This window comes from Sceloporus occidentalis, unplaced genomic scaffold (assembly GCF_023333645.1).
Source record: "Sceloporus occidentalis isolate IW3139 unplaced genomic scaffold, rSceOcc1.0.p SCAF_5, whole genome shotgun sequence".
Taxonomy (NCBI): domain Eukaryota; kingdom Metazoa; phylum Chordata; class Lepidosauria; order Squamata; family Phrynosomatidae; genus Sceloporus; species Sceloporus occidentalis.
Window position 1 is genome coordinate 116,747,589 of NW_028316985.1, and position 18,267 is coordinate 116,765,855.

General features: G+C 39.8%; 1 protein-coding gene across 2 annotated transcripts in view; it reads left to right on the forward strand.

The window, feature by feature from the left end:
* The window catches only part of LOC149312702 (gamma-aminobutyric acid receptor subunit beta-1-like), a 117,138-nt gene that overhangs the window by 62,163 nt on the left and 36,708 nt on the right, over positions 1-18,267 (forward strand). For both annotated transcript variants that reach the window (XM_089526962.1, XM_089526963.1), the window contains one exon: positions 10,840-11,060. In XM_089526962.1, coding sequence (XP_089383088.1) covers positions 10,840-11,060 — 221 coding nt within the window. The remainder of the gene's footprint in view (positions 1-10,839; positions 11,061-18,267) is intronic.

Below are 18,267 nucleotides of genomic sequence, written 5' to 3' on the forward strand. Positions count from 1 at the left end.
GAAATAAGTTTCTATAAATATCTGTAGGATGATCTCAGTTTTTTCATCATGTAACAGAGCTTTCGGCCTAGGCTTATCTGCTCTGGATCTCTATTCCTAGTCATGTGCACCTTTCCCACTCCATGTGGGATCCCTGAGGATGGGGTTGGGGTGGCATAACTCCTCAGCTTCAGGTAAGGGGGAACTTTCACTAGAGCTGCATATGCACATCCGGCCGTTGGAATCTATATCCTTTTGTTTCCTAGTTCCATAGCCAAGGCAAGCTTCAAAATGGACTCAGAGGTTAATTGTGGTTCAGACTTTCATCCTCTCTGCATTTTGTTCCTAATTAATTCCGTGTATTAGCCTGTCCCTTAACATTTATGTCAGAGAAGCACCATGATTACAATTCTGAAAAAGCTTGTTCAGTTCTACTACACGTCTCCAAGTGTCTGTCCAGGTTTCTTGATTGCGAGTTAAAATTTTAAATTGCTCTTTCATTGTCTGTTGAGTTAAATTTAACACATTTACTAACTCTTCAAAAATTCCAACTCATCAGTGTGTAATAGATTTGTCATTACATGGCAAATGCAAATCCACCCCATCTTGCCTTTTTTAAAAACCCATCCCAAGTCTGCTGCTGTTGTTTAAATGAAAAAGCACCCCTAAATTGGTCAACATTATTTTTCAGCAGTTATAGAAGCTCTCCCAAAATAACATTACAGAATTTCCTTGCACTTTTCACTTGATTTTCTGTAATTTTCAGCTCTGCTTAGTGCCTTCATGTGGTAAATAGATAAAGAAACCTTTGGGTTTTAACAACAAAATGGCCTGAGGCCAGGATGTAAAAGACCACCTCCTCCTGTATGTCATCAATATATAGATTTAAATAAATAAAGCAGATATCATAATGTAATTCTAAGTATGCCTACTCAGAAGTGAGATCAATTGAGTTCCATGATCAGCATTCCCAGATAAAGGTGTATGGGATCGGAGCTTATGAGAACAATTGAGTAATGCTTCTGAGGTCTACTCTTCCTGCTTTTGCTGAGCAGAATGGGACATCCAGAGAGCCCTTACCTTAACAAACTGCCATCACCAATTAATTTGAATTCCCTTTGCATTGTGATGCAGTGGGATGTTGCGGAGATTTCAGTTGTACTTTCCATCACTGATACTGCAAAACCTCCCCACCCCAAGCTCTAGTGAGGGGACGAGACCAAGCAAAAGCATGTGAAAAAGGAATAGGTTTTAAAGGAAAAGGCTTTATTCTGAGTAAGAAATCTCCAATGTAAAAGGATGTATTTTCATGTGAAGGATCACCTTTTCTTCAGGCACACTTAAGAGTTACAAGTTACAGACAGATTAGATCATCTCAACCATGTCAGTAAAATAATCAGAATCCCTGACACAAACTGGCTAAATAATCCTTAGCTACTCATGACTCTGTAGGGATTCCAGGCTGGATGTTTTTGAGGAGGGCGGTCAGAAGTCATACCACATAGAAGCTGTACAGACCAGCGATAAAGGCTGGCATCAGGGAGGATTAGGGGTGTGGTGTCTGCACAATGCATACCCGACTCTGCCCCCATGCCAGACCCAGTGCTGCCACATGCCCCACTGCATGGCAGGCAGCATCACAGTGCTCCTCTGGTTCTGCGTCCAGATGACACAGCATCAAAGGAGTTCTGAAAAGCCATAGCACCGGCAACTATGGCACCCTTTCCATGGTGCAAAATCTACAATAATGCCCAGAGGGGATTCATCGCACTCCTGGAAGTCCTGAGCTGCTCCTACTTGGTGCTACCTTAATCATATAACCAGTAATCTGAAACAATGATGATTTTTCTGCTGCTTGCAAGAACAAACCTCACATACAGTTTTTCTTCTGTTCTCAGTTATTCAGATATTAAGCTGAGAGTCGATTCAGTACCTAGTATGCCATTTTATCATTGCCTTTCACCAATATTAACTCCTGCTTCATTCTTCACAACTTCCCAGTGGGGGTGAAAATTTGGCTTCAAAACAGCTGATACCATAGCAACCTGATAATAATGACAGCTATAACAACATAACATGGTGTTTTTTTTTTCCTTTTTTTCTGAAGGACACCATCAGATTTTATGTATTTGGTTTATTATTGAGATTGTGTAACTTGATAACAACGGAAATAAAACAATGGTCGCAGTGTAACCATATTAGAACTTTCTTCTCTCCTGCCACCATCCTCTTTCATATATTGGTTTCAGATGTTGAAATTATGGTGTTTAAGAGCCTAACAAAGTTAATCATGGGAAATCTATGAACGGATAGAGCTGACATCTATCTGAGCTGATGTCTTTTTGTTTGATTAAAAATATCAAATCTGGGTCAAAACCACACAGCACAAGGAAGTGGAGGTGGGGTAGGCAGGAATCTGTTATTGCATTCTTGTTTCCCCTCTTCTGTAGCCAATACCAGCTTCTACTGGGAGTGATGTAAATAGGCCAAGCAGCATGCTGGGTTTTTTTTTTTTTTTTTTGGGGGGGGGGTTACTATATTTTCTTTACTTCACAAGCAGCTTGTTGTTTTTGTTGTGTCTTCAAGTCATTTCCAACTTACAGGGACCCTATGGCAATCCTATTGCAGAGTTCTCTTGGCATGGTGTGTTCCAAGGAAGCTTGCCTTTGCCTTCCTCTGAGATAGTGTGACTCTCCCAAGATCACCCAGTGGGTGTCCTTGGCCAAGCAAGGATTTGAACCCTAGTCTTCAGAGCTATATCCAATGATCAAACTGCTACACCATGCTGGCCTTCCAAACAACATGGAGAGGGGGGAATTAAAGCCTTTCACAGTGCTTTGGCCCAAGTCCCAATCATTCTCACAACCACCATCATTACTTTTAACAAAACAAAGCATGCACCTCACATATTATATGAAGGATCCATTCCAGGATCTTTTGCGTGATACAATTTTCATGTAAAATCTAGAACCCTATTTCCTTTATTTGAAATGAATGACAAAATATTCTCTTGAGGCATTTTTTAGGTCTGCCAGCACAATTCTGTGGCATGCTTCTGCCAGACATTGACCATAGATTTGCACTGGAGCATTTACAAATGCCTAGAGAAATGTCATTTCTAGGAAAGTCTATGTCCTCCAGCGTGACTCGATGCTCAACTTCCAATGAAAGCATATCATAGAATCATGCTGAAGGATCTAGAAAATACTTAGACAGCACTTTTTTTCTGGTGCATGAAAGTGAACCCATGTTATATAAACATGTGTAAAATGCAAGTTGCCTGTACATTAGGATTTCAAATGAAGACTTGCTATATCACATCTAGATGGCTCCCAAGTTGAACATATCTGCACAGAGCTTGGGGAGTGCTTTCTCTTTTCTTTTCTTTTCTTTTCTTTTCTTTTCTTTTCTTTTCTTATTGCTTCATTAAATAGCAACATCGTAATGTGAACTACCCAAGAACAAGAACTATATAAAGTAGTTGACTGTACAAAATGGTGTGGGGAACATCTCTGTTTGTACTTTCAGAACTTAATGCCAGAAAAGGAACTGTGACAAGTATAGCTGTTTTTGTTCCTACAGCAAAATGACATGCTAACTTTATGTCTGTCCTACTGAATGTACAAAAGCCCTGTCATCTCATGCAATTGGTCATCTTACTTATATAGTAATTGTTGTTGTTCTTAATGGCCTTGGAGTCAGCCTTGACCCATGACAACCCTATGGATGAGATATCTCCAATTCCCCCTATCCTCCACTGCTCTGCTTAGGTCCTGCAGATCCAAGCCCACGATCTCAGTAATTGAGTCTATCCATCAGGCATGCTGTCGTCCTCTCTTTCTGTTACCCTCTACCTTTCATAGCATTATTATCTTTTGTAATGAACTGTGCCTTCTCATGATGTGGCCAAAGTACAATAGCCTCAATTTGATCCTCTTGGCTTCCAAGGAACCATTTCTTTGTCTTTTAGATTGCCCACAGTATTCTTAGCAGTTTTCTCCAACACCACTGAGATCACCACTCAACAGAATGTGCCAGCACATCCCTGAATACAAAGCCTAGACTCTCTTAGCCAGCATGGCCCCTGGCTGCAATGGTTGGAGGATTCTGGGAGCAGCATTTCTCAAATGTAATTAGTCCAAACGTCACACCTAATCTTCTAAATATGTTCCCACCCCATCCCATGATCTAAAATGATTTAGGGGGCTCAAGAGACAGACCCAAAGGAGTGGCTTCCTGCCACACCTTTCAGCACCAGATTGGGGCCACAGCAACTGCATACCACAGCCCCAATCTGGCACTTTGCCGGCTCTAAAAAAACAGCAAAAAGCCACTCCTTTTACTGCTGGTAAAAAGGTGGCTTTACCACTGTGGCGGTAGCTTTTTGACATTCCTAAACACTGCACCAAAGGAGCACCTTGACACCCCCCACCGTGTGGTTGGGTGCACAGCATGATGCCAGCATCAGAATGGCATCAGGGCATGCGGCATGTGGATACCACACCCCTACTCTGCCCCAAGGCCGGCATTAAATGCCAGTCTATTTAGCCCCTTTAGTTGCACCACTTTATGTGATGCTGTTTCTTGACCAGAATTCTGTAGGTGTCTTTGTTGTTATGGTCCTCCAAGTCAATTCTGATTTAGAGTGACTTGGTGAGAATTTTCTTGACAAGATTTATTATCCAGAGGAGGTTTGTCACTAATTTCCTCTTAGGCTGAGAGGATATGATTTGCCCAAAGTCACGTGGGTTTCCTTTACTGAGCAGATTTCAAACTCTGGACTTCTGGAGTCCTAGTCCAGCACTCAGACCTCTACACCATGTTGGCTTCCAGAAACCTAATACATCAGAAGAAAGCTATGAAGAATTTGAACCACTTGCATCGAAGTATATATTCTTATGTGAAGAGGTACTCAAACATGTATTTACCCCACTGTCATTCAGCAGTCTTCAGAAGGCTGTATATATGCTATTTCTGAACATTTGAAATGGCTTTCAGTCATGAATCATAGTTTTAATTTCATGACATTTTGAGTTGTGAGGTTTTTGTTTTTCATCCTCTGTCTGAGGAGCACATTGCTGTCAAAATATTTGTTCCCAATATTTCTTTTATGAGAAGGAAAACATACTGCAGAGATGGAAATCTTCATCATTCACAAACATGATGGGAAGGAGTTTTGTTGACTTTGATGAGTTTTGGATCAGGCTCTGTTAGGATTAATTTATAATGGTTTAGCTTTCACTTCACTCTGAAGATGTACCGGTTGTCAAGTAAGTGTTTACTATTGCTTTGATTCTTTGACTTTTTGTAAGTTGTGCTCCTGGCAACAAAAGGTGTTGAAAATACATTTTTGCAACAGCAAGTAAATTCTTGCCTTGCCTTTGATATGTTCTGGTATTTGTCACTGCAGATCTTTCTGCACAAACTTACAAGCTTTCATGCAATCTATTCCTTCTTTGTTACCTTTCCTCTCTGTTTGAGACCAGTTATTATGCAGAGGGGAGATACACTCTACCATAAGGCTAGAGACATCAGTACAGGTGAATGCTGATATCCAAAGCTAAGCCTGTTAAGCACTGAAAAATTCAATGAACACGTCAAGCATTACAGAATTAGCTTTCAAGTGTGCATGGAAATTCATCTGGCGGGACTTTGATATAAGGTGGCACCAGTGCAAATGCATAAAAGATAGATGGGGATGCTTTGAATATTGAATTAGGGATGAGAGGCAAGCTCAGAGTGGCATCTTCATTTAAACTCAAAAGAGGGATGCTGATTTGGGAACATATCAAATGAAATCATCAGTTTCCTGATTATGGAAAACCAGCCTGATGATTTGTTCATCACTGAGGCCTTGGTTTTAAAGAACTTCCTATCCATTCCTTTGTCATTTTCTGGATGCCAAAAAGTAATTAAAATGCATTTCCTTCTAAACAAAATAAAACCTCAGAAGTTCTCTTGGCTTCATCTTCAATCACTGACAAATTTCAAAGAAATATGAAGTCCTGACAGAAGCATTAACTAGACGTGGAGAACTCTGGCTACAACTAGAGTGTCAGGTTTTTCATCTAGGACTGTTATCTCTGCTTTATGGGGAAAAAACCATCCATCCTTTCAGAAACATGTGGAGTGTTCAGATCTGACATAGGATGGAGAAAAGTAGATCAGTAGCCTTTTTTAAAATATATATGTGTGTGTTTTATAAATGAAAGGAGACAATTTGTAACCAATTGCGGCTGATAAAGCATAAGAATAATAAATGTTAGAAATCTTGGATCTTAACTGAACACCTATAAAGACTAATTCCTTTCTCCAGAGGGATTGCAATTCAGCAGGGGATCCTACTGGTAGAAGGCAAAGAGATTTCCCTGATCCCCAGCTCCCCATGCAATTTTTTTCACAATTCCAAAAAGGTCCTCCAACCTTCCAGAATAGATTGAAGGATTCAAGAGTGGACAACTGCAGAGAGTTTTTCAGATTTAGGGGTTGATAATGGACACAGAAAAACCCCAGGGCTAAAGAAAGAAGATACAAGCCACTCACACACATGTCTTCTTCAGGCAAGAACACCCTAAGAGGAGATCCTCATTCAAGCAAGGTGACCAAGTGTCCTTCTTTTCCAGAACACATTCTATATTTCAACCTTCTATCCAGGAGGAATTCCAAAATGTCCTCCTTTTTGAGTTAGGCTAAAAAGTATGTATTTTTGTTGTTGAAAGTCCTACATTTTATGGTGCCTTGTTCTCCTTTGCAGTTATGACATTTGGCCACCCTGCATTCAAGGGATACTCCTACCAGGAGAAGTAAAGTCAGGATCTCATCTCTTGTGGTTGTCAATATTTACCAGCAATTTTTGAGAAGTGTAGAGGCCAGTAATATGTTAGCCTTGATTCTTTCTCCATTCTCAGTCTCTGTAACTTGATGGTGGAGAACTCCTTGGACATTTATAATACAGTGTATTCCAATATTCACTTTCTGTCTCCTGTCTGAAGGAGCCCTGTAGAGGTACAAAACATGACAACACTGCAATTCATTTAGAGCCAAAAATGTGAGAGGTTTTGGAGATGGGGACCTCAGTCGTAGTTTGGGGGCCACATTTCCTCCCATCCTTGCTTTACATCCTGATTTCTCAAAATAACCCAAATTGTTTACTAGCTATATTAGAAGTCACTCTATCTATCTATCTATCTATCTATCTATCTATCTATCTATTTATTGGGGGGGGGGATCCCACAATTCCACAAATGGTGTTTGTTTTAACTTCCCCACACAATGCTTCAGTCTGTCATTGCTCTGAGGCATTGTGGGAAATCACTGCCTCAAAGCAACCCTCCTCAGACATTTTAACATACCACAGTAACCTGAAATGATGCTCTGCTGGTGGCCCTGTGAGGAAATTGAAATGGCAGCTGCCTTGTGTTGGTTCATGAGGGATGGTCTCTTTGGGATATGCCAACTGGAAGACCACTAGTGCAGAATGCTGCCCAGTGCTAAGGGGCTCAGAATCTAAGGGGCAAAACAGACCGCTGCAACGGTGTGGCTTCAAGCCACCCCTTCTTAAGGTGGATTGGGGCCATGGCAACAGCCCACCATGGCCCCGATCCACCTTTTTGCCAGCCAAAAAAAGAAGCAACAAACAGCTGCTCCTTTTTGGGGTGGCAAAAAGCCAGCTTTTCCACCCAGCCACAGCTGGAGGCCAGTTTTAAGGTGCTCTGGTGGTGTGCAGTGTCTAAATGCTGCACTGCCAGAGTGCCTGGAAGCTGGCTCCCATGTAAATGCCATGCTCCCTCACTGCCTGGATTGTGGCACAAAGAGATGGTCTGCTTCACCTCTGAAATGAGAATTTTCAATAACCTGGCAGATCTGTTCCATCAGATCAGGTAACCTTAAAAGATACTTTTAGGCTAAATTTTATACTTCCCACACCAGAGTTACTTTATGTCATAGATATTATTATATCTTCTTAGATTAAGAGTGGTTGTTAAAGCAAGCAATACTGGTTTTATTAAAGTGGGATGTGGTTGATCCCTATCATTTGGTAAGGTGAGGTAGTCACCTCAGACTATATAAGGGGCATCAAATTGTTATCATTACAGGATTCATTATTTACTGACAAGGATGGAGAGAAAGACTTGGAGGGATTTTCCCTATGAAGGGTCAAAAGAAGTTGGCTGGTTTTATTAAGACTTAGAAAATTTCCAAATTCTGAATTTGGGACCAATGCACCATGACTCAGAGATGTGGGCTTATTCAACATAGGCAGCAAAATATATTGGAACAGGCCTGCAGTGTTTAGTCTGTTGTTCATAAACATGGCTTAGTGCACTGATTTATTACCAAGCTCTCCTTTCTTCCAGATGAAGGCAACAGTCTGGCCTGTTGTCAAATTACTTAAATACCACTGAACTCAATGATGTTTAAGCAATCTATTTCCAGATTTGTAGCCAAATGGAAGGATTTTATTAGGCAGTGACACTATAATAATTGCTAAAATATGAAAGGAATGAGAAACCATCCCCCCCCCAAAAAAAAACCTTCTCTCTGACTCTCTTTCCTAATAGTGCTTTTTAGTGAATGGTTCTGCCAATGAGGCAACAAATCCTCTCTTAGCCAAAGATGTCAGCCTGTACTGAGCAGAAAATAATCACCAGACACATCAAAACAACTTGATTGGTATCATATTAGAATCTACCAGGAGGAAGGTGACTATGTCCTTGATATAGAATTGCTACGGGGGGGGGGGGGGGGCACAAAATAAACTACCCAAGGAAGCTGAGTTACAATTCATAAAAAAATATGTTACCAGTTAAAGCTGTCTACAGGATGTTTTTAACTAATTTGTTATGCCACTTCATTTTCAGAAGCTGCATTTTTAATCAAAGACTCTTACAGATGGCAGGATCTCAATAAAACCAAGCAAATGTGGGCTGTTAAGAGTGAGAAATTTATAAGGCATCCTGGATAAGACCGAACACGTTGCTCCATTTGCCCATTCATCAAAATTGTATAATATGAACTTTTAATTGGCTTTTATATCAAAGTGTTCTCCTGCAAAAGGATGCCATTTGCACTGCCATGCACCATATACAGCATTTAACTCAGTTAAAGATCCCATAAGAGCTGGGTGATAAGAGGTTAACGCTACTCCATGAACAGATATTTTGCTTCCTGGCAAAATACAAGACGACACCCTCATTATTCCATTACAGAAATTGAGTAGAATGGCAAATGAACCTTACTCCAACACTAGGATAGCAATGGGATATTGCCTGCCATCATATGTAAAGGCAACAGGTTGCGGGGAGGTAGCAGGACATACTGTGTAGTGGACAGAGCTCTATCTTCCAAGCCAGGAGAACATTCAGGAAAAATGGCTTGCAGGGAAGTCTGTTCCCTTCCAGTATTTGTTTCCTGAGGCAGCTGCTTCAGTCTCCCTAATGATAAGGCCAGACCTGACACAATTCATTCTTCCACAAAGACTTGTATGGGCCCAACAGACATAAGCTTGCATTCAATCAGCATCAGAAGTCTCTGCCTCCCCCACTACACTTATGCACAATACTGCTCTGTGATTCATTCAGAAAAGAATTGGGATGCATTGGATGAGTTCCTGCATGGCAGAGGGTTGGACTGGATGGCCCTTGTGGTCTCTTACAATTCTATGATTCTATGAAGGGAATCAGTGTTTCTCCATGGAAGTCAGTTCTTTGAGAATGTTGCTGAAGCAGCCCCCCATCTATTGTGCCAGGCTGCTACTGTACAGCTCCACTTTGTTAGGGAACACCTCTTAATGGCAGCCACATCTGTCTTCTGGAGTTTCAGTTGCAAGGAATCCTAAACTGGTTGGCCCAAGCTTGTCTGTAGTGTTGAAAGTCACTTTAGATGCCATTTAACTGGGGCACACCAATTTAAAATGATACTTTTAAAGTTTAGCCTGAACCCCAGACTGTTTTCACTGACATGGAAGCTACAAGATACCACTGCAGCCGGAAGCAAAAGTGGATTCAAAATGAATTAAGTTTAACAGCTGGCATCCTGTTGAGCAGTTATAAATGTGCAGGCTAGACTGTAACTGTTCAGTATTCATGTTTATGACTGTGACACTAATGCCACGATAACAAATGCCTTCCAAAACATACCTTTACAGCCTGCAGTTGCACTGAATAATGGAAGCCTGTTCTACTAGTGATCAGAGATTTCCAGTCCCTGTCTACCAGGAACAATCCTGTGTGACAATCTGAAACAAGCCCTTTATTGTAGCAGAGATTGCTGGTGGGAAGGGGCTGAAAATGTCAACATGCACCACCTTGATCACCCCCAAGCTACCTTAACAGCCAGCATAGTGTGGCTGCTGGCTGTTAAGATATTGGGGGCAGGGATCAGGTCAGGGAATACTATGTAATTATGCATTCATAGCTACATTTGCAATATAGAATCGTGGCAAAATCTTTAAAAAAGAATCTAATGAGCCCAAACAGACAGGCCAAAATAAAGCTGCTTCAGGCCACTTTAGAAAGTGTGCTGTTTAAATGCTGCATGTGTCATAAGGGGCCAGAAGCCGCGCCAAAGCCACACTTCTGTCCTAAGGACTGAAGCGCAGCTTTGGTGCAGCTTCTGGCCTCTTAAGATGCATGTGTCATTGAAATAGCATACCTCCAAAGTGACCAAAAGCAGCTTTATTTTGTCCTGTCTGTTTGGACCCTAATATTATCAAGACTGTACAAGCAACATCCATCTGATTTTTTAAAAGAAACTATTAAAAGTATGGCACCAAGTACTTCAATCTTTAGGTAATAACAAATAGAAGCTATGAGAATCAAAAACAGAGAGATTAAATTACATTTTTTAATTTTTCCCCAGGATTACACACTCACTATGTATTTCCAACAGTCTTGGAGGGATAAAAGACTATCGTACTCTGGAATACCTTTGAATCTCACTCTAGATAACAGAGTTGCTGACAATCTCTGGGTACCAGATACATACTTCCTGAATGATAAAAAATCTTTTGTTCATGGAGTTACTGTGAAAAATCGAATGATTCGGCTACATCCAGATGGAACAGTTCTTTATGGTTTGCGGTATGTAATGTTTAATTTTACTTTGCAATTGCTTACTGGAATATGTTTGCTCATAGAAACAATTATACTGAATGAATGATGACACAAACTGTTCTCCAGTTCAGGCTGTTCAAAAACATATATGTATACACAAACACACATACACAGTTATTTTTGATTCCTGGTGGTATTAGCAAATTTTATCAAAATATAGCAATAAAAACTATGCCCATTCAAAATTGAAAATGTTACTACAGATATTCCATACATTAATCTTACATCTGTTGTTGTTGTTGTTGTTGTTGTTGTTGTGTGCCTTCAAGTAATTTCCAACTTATGTTGATCCTAAGGCAAACCTGTCAGGGGTTTTTTCTGAGTCTGAGAGTATGTGACTTGTCAAAGGTAATCATGACCGAATGGCGATTTGAGTCCTGGTTTCCAGAGTTGTATTACATGTAATGCTTCACACAGTGTTATGTGCTGAAAACCTATATGACCTGTTACATTATGTAAGTTTATACACACCTAGCTATGTTGTAGAGGCGCTAAAAACCATTTCACTGAATTACAAAGATGCATAGCAGGATTCCAGCAAGAGTTCCCAGTTCAGATCAGGACCGATGCAATGTGAATTGAGACAGTCCCATGTCAATACTGTTGTACATTGGTCTCATTGTGCACTGTGCACCAATGCATCAAGCATTTTTCTGGTTCTGCTAAATAGCAATCCAACAGCAGATGTCTACTATATACAGATGTTATGCATCTGTGCAGTTCTAATTTCTCACACATCTAAGTCCACTTACAAAGACTAAAGTCCCCAGTAGATTCCAGCCAATTTCTATGAAACTTATTTCTATTAAACTTTTTTTAATTATTTTTTATAATTTTAACATTTTCTTTTAAAATATTAGAGATGGCAACAACAAACCCCCTTTGAAAAAAACATGTGCATTCTAAATGTGCATTCTAGATGTGCCTAAATGTCCATTCTAGAACAATACATACACACATACATACATACTTACATGCTCAAGCCCATTAGGTAACTTGCCACATTTGATCACTCTGTGATGAAGCATGTAGATTTGTATTGCATGACAGACAAATACTTTCAATTATACAAACCAAGGGAAACAAGGATATAAATATATTTTGAACAGAGAGCCAAGTGGCATTTAGTCCCTGTCAGGCCAATGAAGAGAATGTCATTGCCTCTCCTTCTGGAGCACATGTCATGGTGGCCGAAACTTCCTGAAAGCATGGGTTGTTGCTTCTTGTTGTTGTTCCCTAATGAAGAATTTGGTTAGACATACTGCATTTAATGTTTTGATCATTTCTCATTTGGCAATTGCTTGAGGCTTACCTCTTTTACTTCTGTTTTCTTTTTTTAATTATTAAAATATTTATTTACTTATGCCATTTGTGATGCTGTTTTGCTCTTAGCAGTCATCTGGAATTCAAAGAGACAGAAATACTCTTGATTTTCATTGCTTAGGGATGGAAAAATATTCAAAAACATTTCTTCACTTTCAGGAAATCCTTATAAGAAACCTGGACTCTGATGTATTCTTCATAGAATTTGCACGTGAATTTTTGGGCAGGAAACTTTATGTAGGAAACAGCATTTTTCCATGGGAAACAACATTTCTGCTCATTTTCTCAGCACACAATGTTGTCTTCTGTCCAAAATCCTTTGTTTTCTGTGAATTTGTGGGAAATAAGTCACCAACTACAATATTTTTTTGCAGAGGAAACAGCATTTTTTGTGCAGGAAATGAACAAAAATGCTATTTCCTATACAGAAAATATTGTTTCCTGTAAAATAAAATAAAAAATCAAACAAGCCTGTGTGTGAATTTTGCACAGATTTAGTCCTGGGCTGTGAATAGTCTTTGAAAACTGTTCAAAGATCTTCTTGCAGTGGAGTAGAACTAAAATTAGTCATTGCTTCTTTCCGAAATGGGTTATTATTCACTGCTGTTAGTGAAGAGTTTCATCCCTACTAGGCAATGCCTTTCCCATTCTCGAAGACAGTATGCAAACATTTCAGAAATTGCACAAAATTATTCTGCTTATCAAAAGTATAGAAATGAGGCATAGCTGTGTGTTGAATGGAAACACAATCCACAATAGCAGCTCAGGGGGAAAGAGTTGCACTGTCATTAATTTTGTGCCACACAGTTTAATTCCTTTGGGAGCGATTCAGGCAAAAACTGTCATTGGGTCTCTCTCTGGAGAATAGTAGACCTCACTGGTGTAGAGGAAATACTTTTGCAAAGGGTGAGGGAAGCTGCTATTTCAGTTGTGAAAGAAAAATGAGGCATCCTTTGGGAAATGGTTGATAAATTCCAGAATGTGGTTATCGTTTGTTAAACAGAGCATGAGGAAAATGTGCCTTTCTAATTGCCTTCAGTCTTCAGGACTGCTGATCCTTTTCCATCAAACTGGCTGGTAAAAAGGAGCTTAGAAGCAAATAGGATGCTTAGAGGAATGTTTGGAGACAAGCAAAAACAAATTTGAACACATTTGAAACTGTCTTTTTGGAGTAACTATAACTGGACAGCCGTAAATCTTCATAAATTTCTTCCTCACAGGCAAGAATGAATAATTTGACCATCTTGCTCCTTGCTGTAAGAAAATTGTGCATTTTTCAAAAATGCACTTTTTTTCTTTTACACTGAAAACAGTGTTTTCTGTGTTCTGTGCAACTGGGGAGCAGATCACTTTCACTCTCAGTGGCTGCTTCCCAGTAAGTGATGATTGTGAGGATGAGCTGGAACTCATTGTGTAGCAGTGTAGCTACACATGTGTATTAAGACCATGCAGGATTTTAAAAAAAATATTTATTTATTTATTTATTTATTTATTTATTGCACAGAAAATGCTGTTTTCTGGGGAGCAGATACCATTTTATGAGCAAAGAAATGTGTATTTCTTGTAAAATTACAAAGATTGTCATCAGTCCAGGATTCTCCTCATTAGGGATTCCCAATGATTAGTAACTCATTTTTCAACCATTTTCCAAAAATACGGCACAAGAAACTACAAATCCCAGAATTCCATAAGATGGAGCGATAGCAGTTAAAGTAGTATCAAACTGCATTTTTTCTTCAGAATAGATTAAACCAAAGTCAACAGAGAATTCTATGCCACTTTAAGGATTCTGGCACAAACTACTATGAATATAAGTACTGTCATCTTGTCTATCAGAATAACATACTTTGCAGCTGTTCCAGTTTGGCATAAACAGTCCCAATTAATCCTCTGTCAACCCAGGTTTTTGGGTGCTGTAAAAATGTCCCAGTTTCTCTCTCCTCCTCCCACTCTCCTCTTTTATCTTCAGCTTACTGCAATTATTGCAAAGTAAATTTGAAGTGTGAGAATAGTTTGCACTCAATTAACAGCAATAGCACTTTACATTTCTATACCACTTCATAGTAAACGAAGCACTCTGTAAGTGGTTTACAATGTGTAATTCCCACTGCTGTCCAATTTAGCTCACTCAGTTCCAGTATTGCTATCAGAATGCAGAGGTGTATGCTGGCTGTGTGCAAAAAGACTAAATTTCTGGAACCAATATTTATACCTAAAATCTAGCCCCACATGATGAGCTATCTTGTGACAAAGGCTGGATGTCCTTTCCCAGAAATAGACAATGGTATTCCAGATTGGTTTATGCCTTTAATTTTAGTGTGACAAAAACAGTGATTGGGTCAGAATAGCCCCAGGATGGATGGACATGGAAATTTGGCTCGTAACAGAACAAGGGATACACAGCGAGGCTTACTGCTTTGGGTGCAAGGAGATCCTGTGTCTCAAGGGGAAGGAAGGAGCAACTGATATATCCATCTAGATGTAATTGTCCTATTACCTGGATGAGTATATGTCTTGGGACACACTCCTTTCCTCCTAGGCACCTAACCTAGTGTTCCTGGAAGATCATCAACCTCTCAAAAACATACTGTTTCCAGATCTGAAATATGGGGACCCCAAAATCAGCACAGGATATGCAGGGGGTGCTAACACTGGGATTTCCTGCCATTCAAATGGAGATGAATCCAAAAGGTTCAACCTAGTCTTGAATAAATAGGCTGCCTTTTTAAAATTTTAATCATCCCTGCCATTTACCTTTGAGCCAAACCCGTTCATCACTTGCACAATTTGATTTGCAAATGACACCTCCTGATTCTCACACAGAGTTTACACCACTACCGCACCTTTACATTTTTCATCCATGCACCTGAATTCCCCAGCCTCTAGGGGGAAAGGAAAACATAGACATCATTTATTCACACTGAAATACACGTTTCTTAATTCTTCTTGATATATATTAGTCTTGTCATCAGTATGCAAGCTAATTCAATGCAAATTGGTAGTCTACTGTGAGGTACAACTTTAATTACTGCCCCTTTCATCTCTATTTCTGCAAGACTGCAAGAGACTTTTTAAAAAATGTCTTTAATGAACTCTAGAGTCACAATCCTCTATCCACTAAGTGAGATAAAGAAAATCTACTAAAATAAATGAGTTTTCTCTGAAGTAAGGAATTTGAGAAGAGCAAAATGGGGCAAACAAAATCAGTTCCTATTTATAAATATAATAAATCAGCATCAGCTAACAAATGAAAAGAGACATATTAGTGATTTGCCTTGATGCAAAAAGTCAGAATCAATATGAGAATAATAAGAATGGGTTATTAATAAGCAGGGTCTCCAAAGCAGCCAGCAACCAGTCCATTTGGAATCCCACAGACTTTCCAGATGAAATTTTAAAACACGTTTTGGACATCAATTCTAGAAGCCTCAGCCAGCATTGCCAATGGGGAGGGATTGTGAGAGCTGCTGTCCAAAACACTGGAATGCCCAAAGCTGCTTGTCTGTTTTAAAAGATGGTTTAATCTGCCTTCTGAGCTTTGAGCACTGTTCTGTACTAACTACATACCACTGGGAGGAAAATAAGGGTTCCTACTGTGTGCTACTGAACAAGCAACACTCATCTATCAGTATTAAAATCATAGAGTTGGAAGAGACCACAAGGGCCATCCAGGTAAACTCCTTGCCATGCAGTAAGGAAGGGATTGATCACTCACCATCAACTCATAATTAAAAGGTTCTGTCAAAGCTGCCAGTACTGTTTATCTATTTGGTAAGAATAGAAACATCCTTACATGGAGTTATGACACCTTGTTGCTGTTGTTGCTGTGTGCCTTCAAGTTGTTTTCAACTTATGGTGGCCTTAAGGCAAACCTGTCACAGGGTTTTCTTAGCCAGATTTGTTCAGAGAGGGTTTGCCTTTGCTTTCCTCTGAAGCTGAGAAAGTGTGACTTGCCCAAGGGTTTCTATAGCTGAGGAGGGATTTGAGTTCTAGTCTAAAGAGCTGTAAACCAACACACAAACCACTATACCATGCTGGCTCCTTGTGCAATGCCTACACACACACACACACACACACGGTCATGTGCTCCTATACAAAAGGAAGTACCCTTTGTATGGGAGTGCCATATGGTGACTTTTGTCTTTTCTCTGATGTTGCAAGTAGAGAGAAAACAGTGAAGGACAGCCATAGGCACACTTCCTTCCTACAGAGGTGGCCAACTTGGTGGTTAGGGGACTACATTTGTCCCCAGGTGACCTTGTCCCCTAATGTTCCCTGGGGAGTTGGAGGGACAATTTCACCAATTTTAGGTCCAGGGAGTGCCTTTTTGTAAGAGAAAGTGATCTGAACATCAGCTGTTTGCATCACAAGTATAATCTTGCTTGCTGGTCTCCCAATGTTGGATTTTAGGGGTGGAATGAGCAGGTTAGGAACCATGCTAAGTCTGAACTTAAATGGGCTCTTCAGCCTATTAGCAGAAAACTAAGAAATTCTGTCAAGACCTCGCATATGCCTGCAATTGCCTCCACCTTGTTGCATAGTAGAAGCAATTACCAGGCACATGTATGTCTTGTTTAATTTTCTATTTGCATCAAACAGGCTTTCCACAGCACTAATACAAGCTACCAAGATGGTTGCATGGTTTAAGAAAGAAAGGCAAGTATAAAGAAAGAGTGGAGAGAGAGTTTTAAAGAGAAGAAAGATTAATCTTTTCCTCGAGGCAGAGACATGGTGGAGAAACATTCAGTGGGTACGTACTATTTTTTAAAAAAACAGGAAAGACAAGGGTGACCCAAAATGTTCAAAATTAACATTTTAAATTAACATAGACAAATTAAAATTTCTGATTGCAAATAAAGGGTCTCATATATCAAAGTTTGCACATTAATCTTCAGAGGCATACGTCTGAGTTTAACTCTCCGCCAGTTAATGCAAAATATAATGCATTACAAATAACACTGCTATTTCCAATTTCTGCTGTTTTCACATGTCATTCCCCCTCTAACAGAACTGACCACACCTGCCCTTTCTTCCAACAAGCACAGACCACATACGCTTGCTCTTTAATAGATGCACTCACCCACATACAGAAAACAACTATACCTTTTTTCCAAGCACAATGACCTTTGCTTGAACTTAGAATGTAGCCCTGCTGAGAATACACAGCACATGTTTGTGTGGTATCCTCCTATAACAAGCTGTATCTGACGATATAATAGGCCCTGCATTGGCAGCACAGAAAAGAATGTTTTTTTCTCTATTGTATAGGTCAAGCACACAGCATCAAGTCAGACTTATACAACATAAGCCAAGAACAAATAAGTAATACCACTGTCAGTGTAAAAGAAATTGTGGCATTGTCAATGCCACATGTTTTATACATCATCCCAAATAATGAAGTTTCACACAATAGAAATCTAAGCACTCCTGTTTGGGTAGTTGTGATTCATTCTATTTGTCATATCTAGAAAGATCTGTCCCAAGCTGTGTTCCAGCCAATTTAGCTGTTTGAGATTTGGAAAATAGTGGTAAAGACCTTTCAGGTAGTATTGGTTCAAGCATGTATGAACAACACTTGAGTGGTCATCACTTAATTACCTGTAGCTGAATACAGGGACCGACTTCAACTTATGGCAACCCTATTAATGAGAGACTTCCAAGCCATTTTCCTATCAACAGCCCTGCTCAGGTCTTGCAGACTCAGGTCCATTGCTTCTTTGATTGAGTTAATCCACATGGAATGTAGTTTTCTTCTTTCCCTGCTACCTTCCACCTTGCCAAGCATTATTGTCTTTTTGTTTTTAGTAGGCCTGTCTTCTCATGATATGGTCAAAGTACAACCATCTCAGTT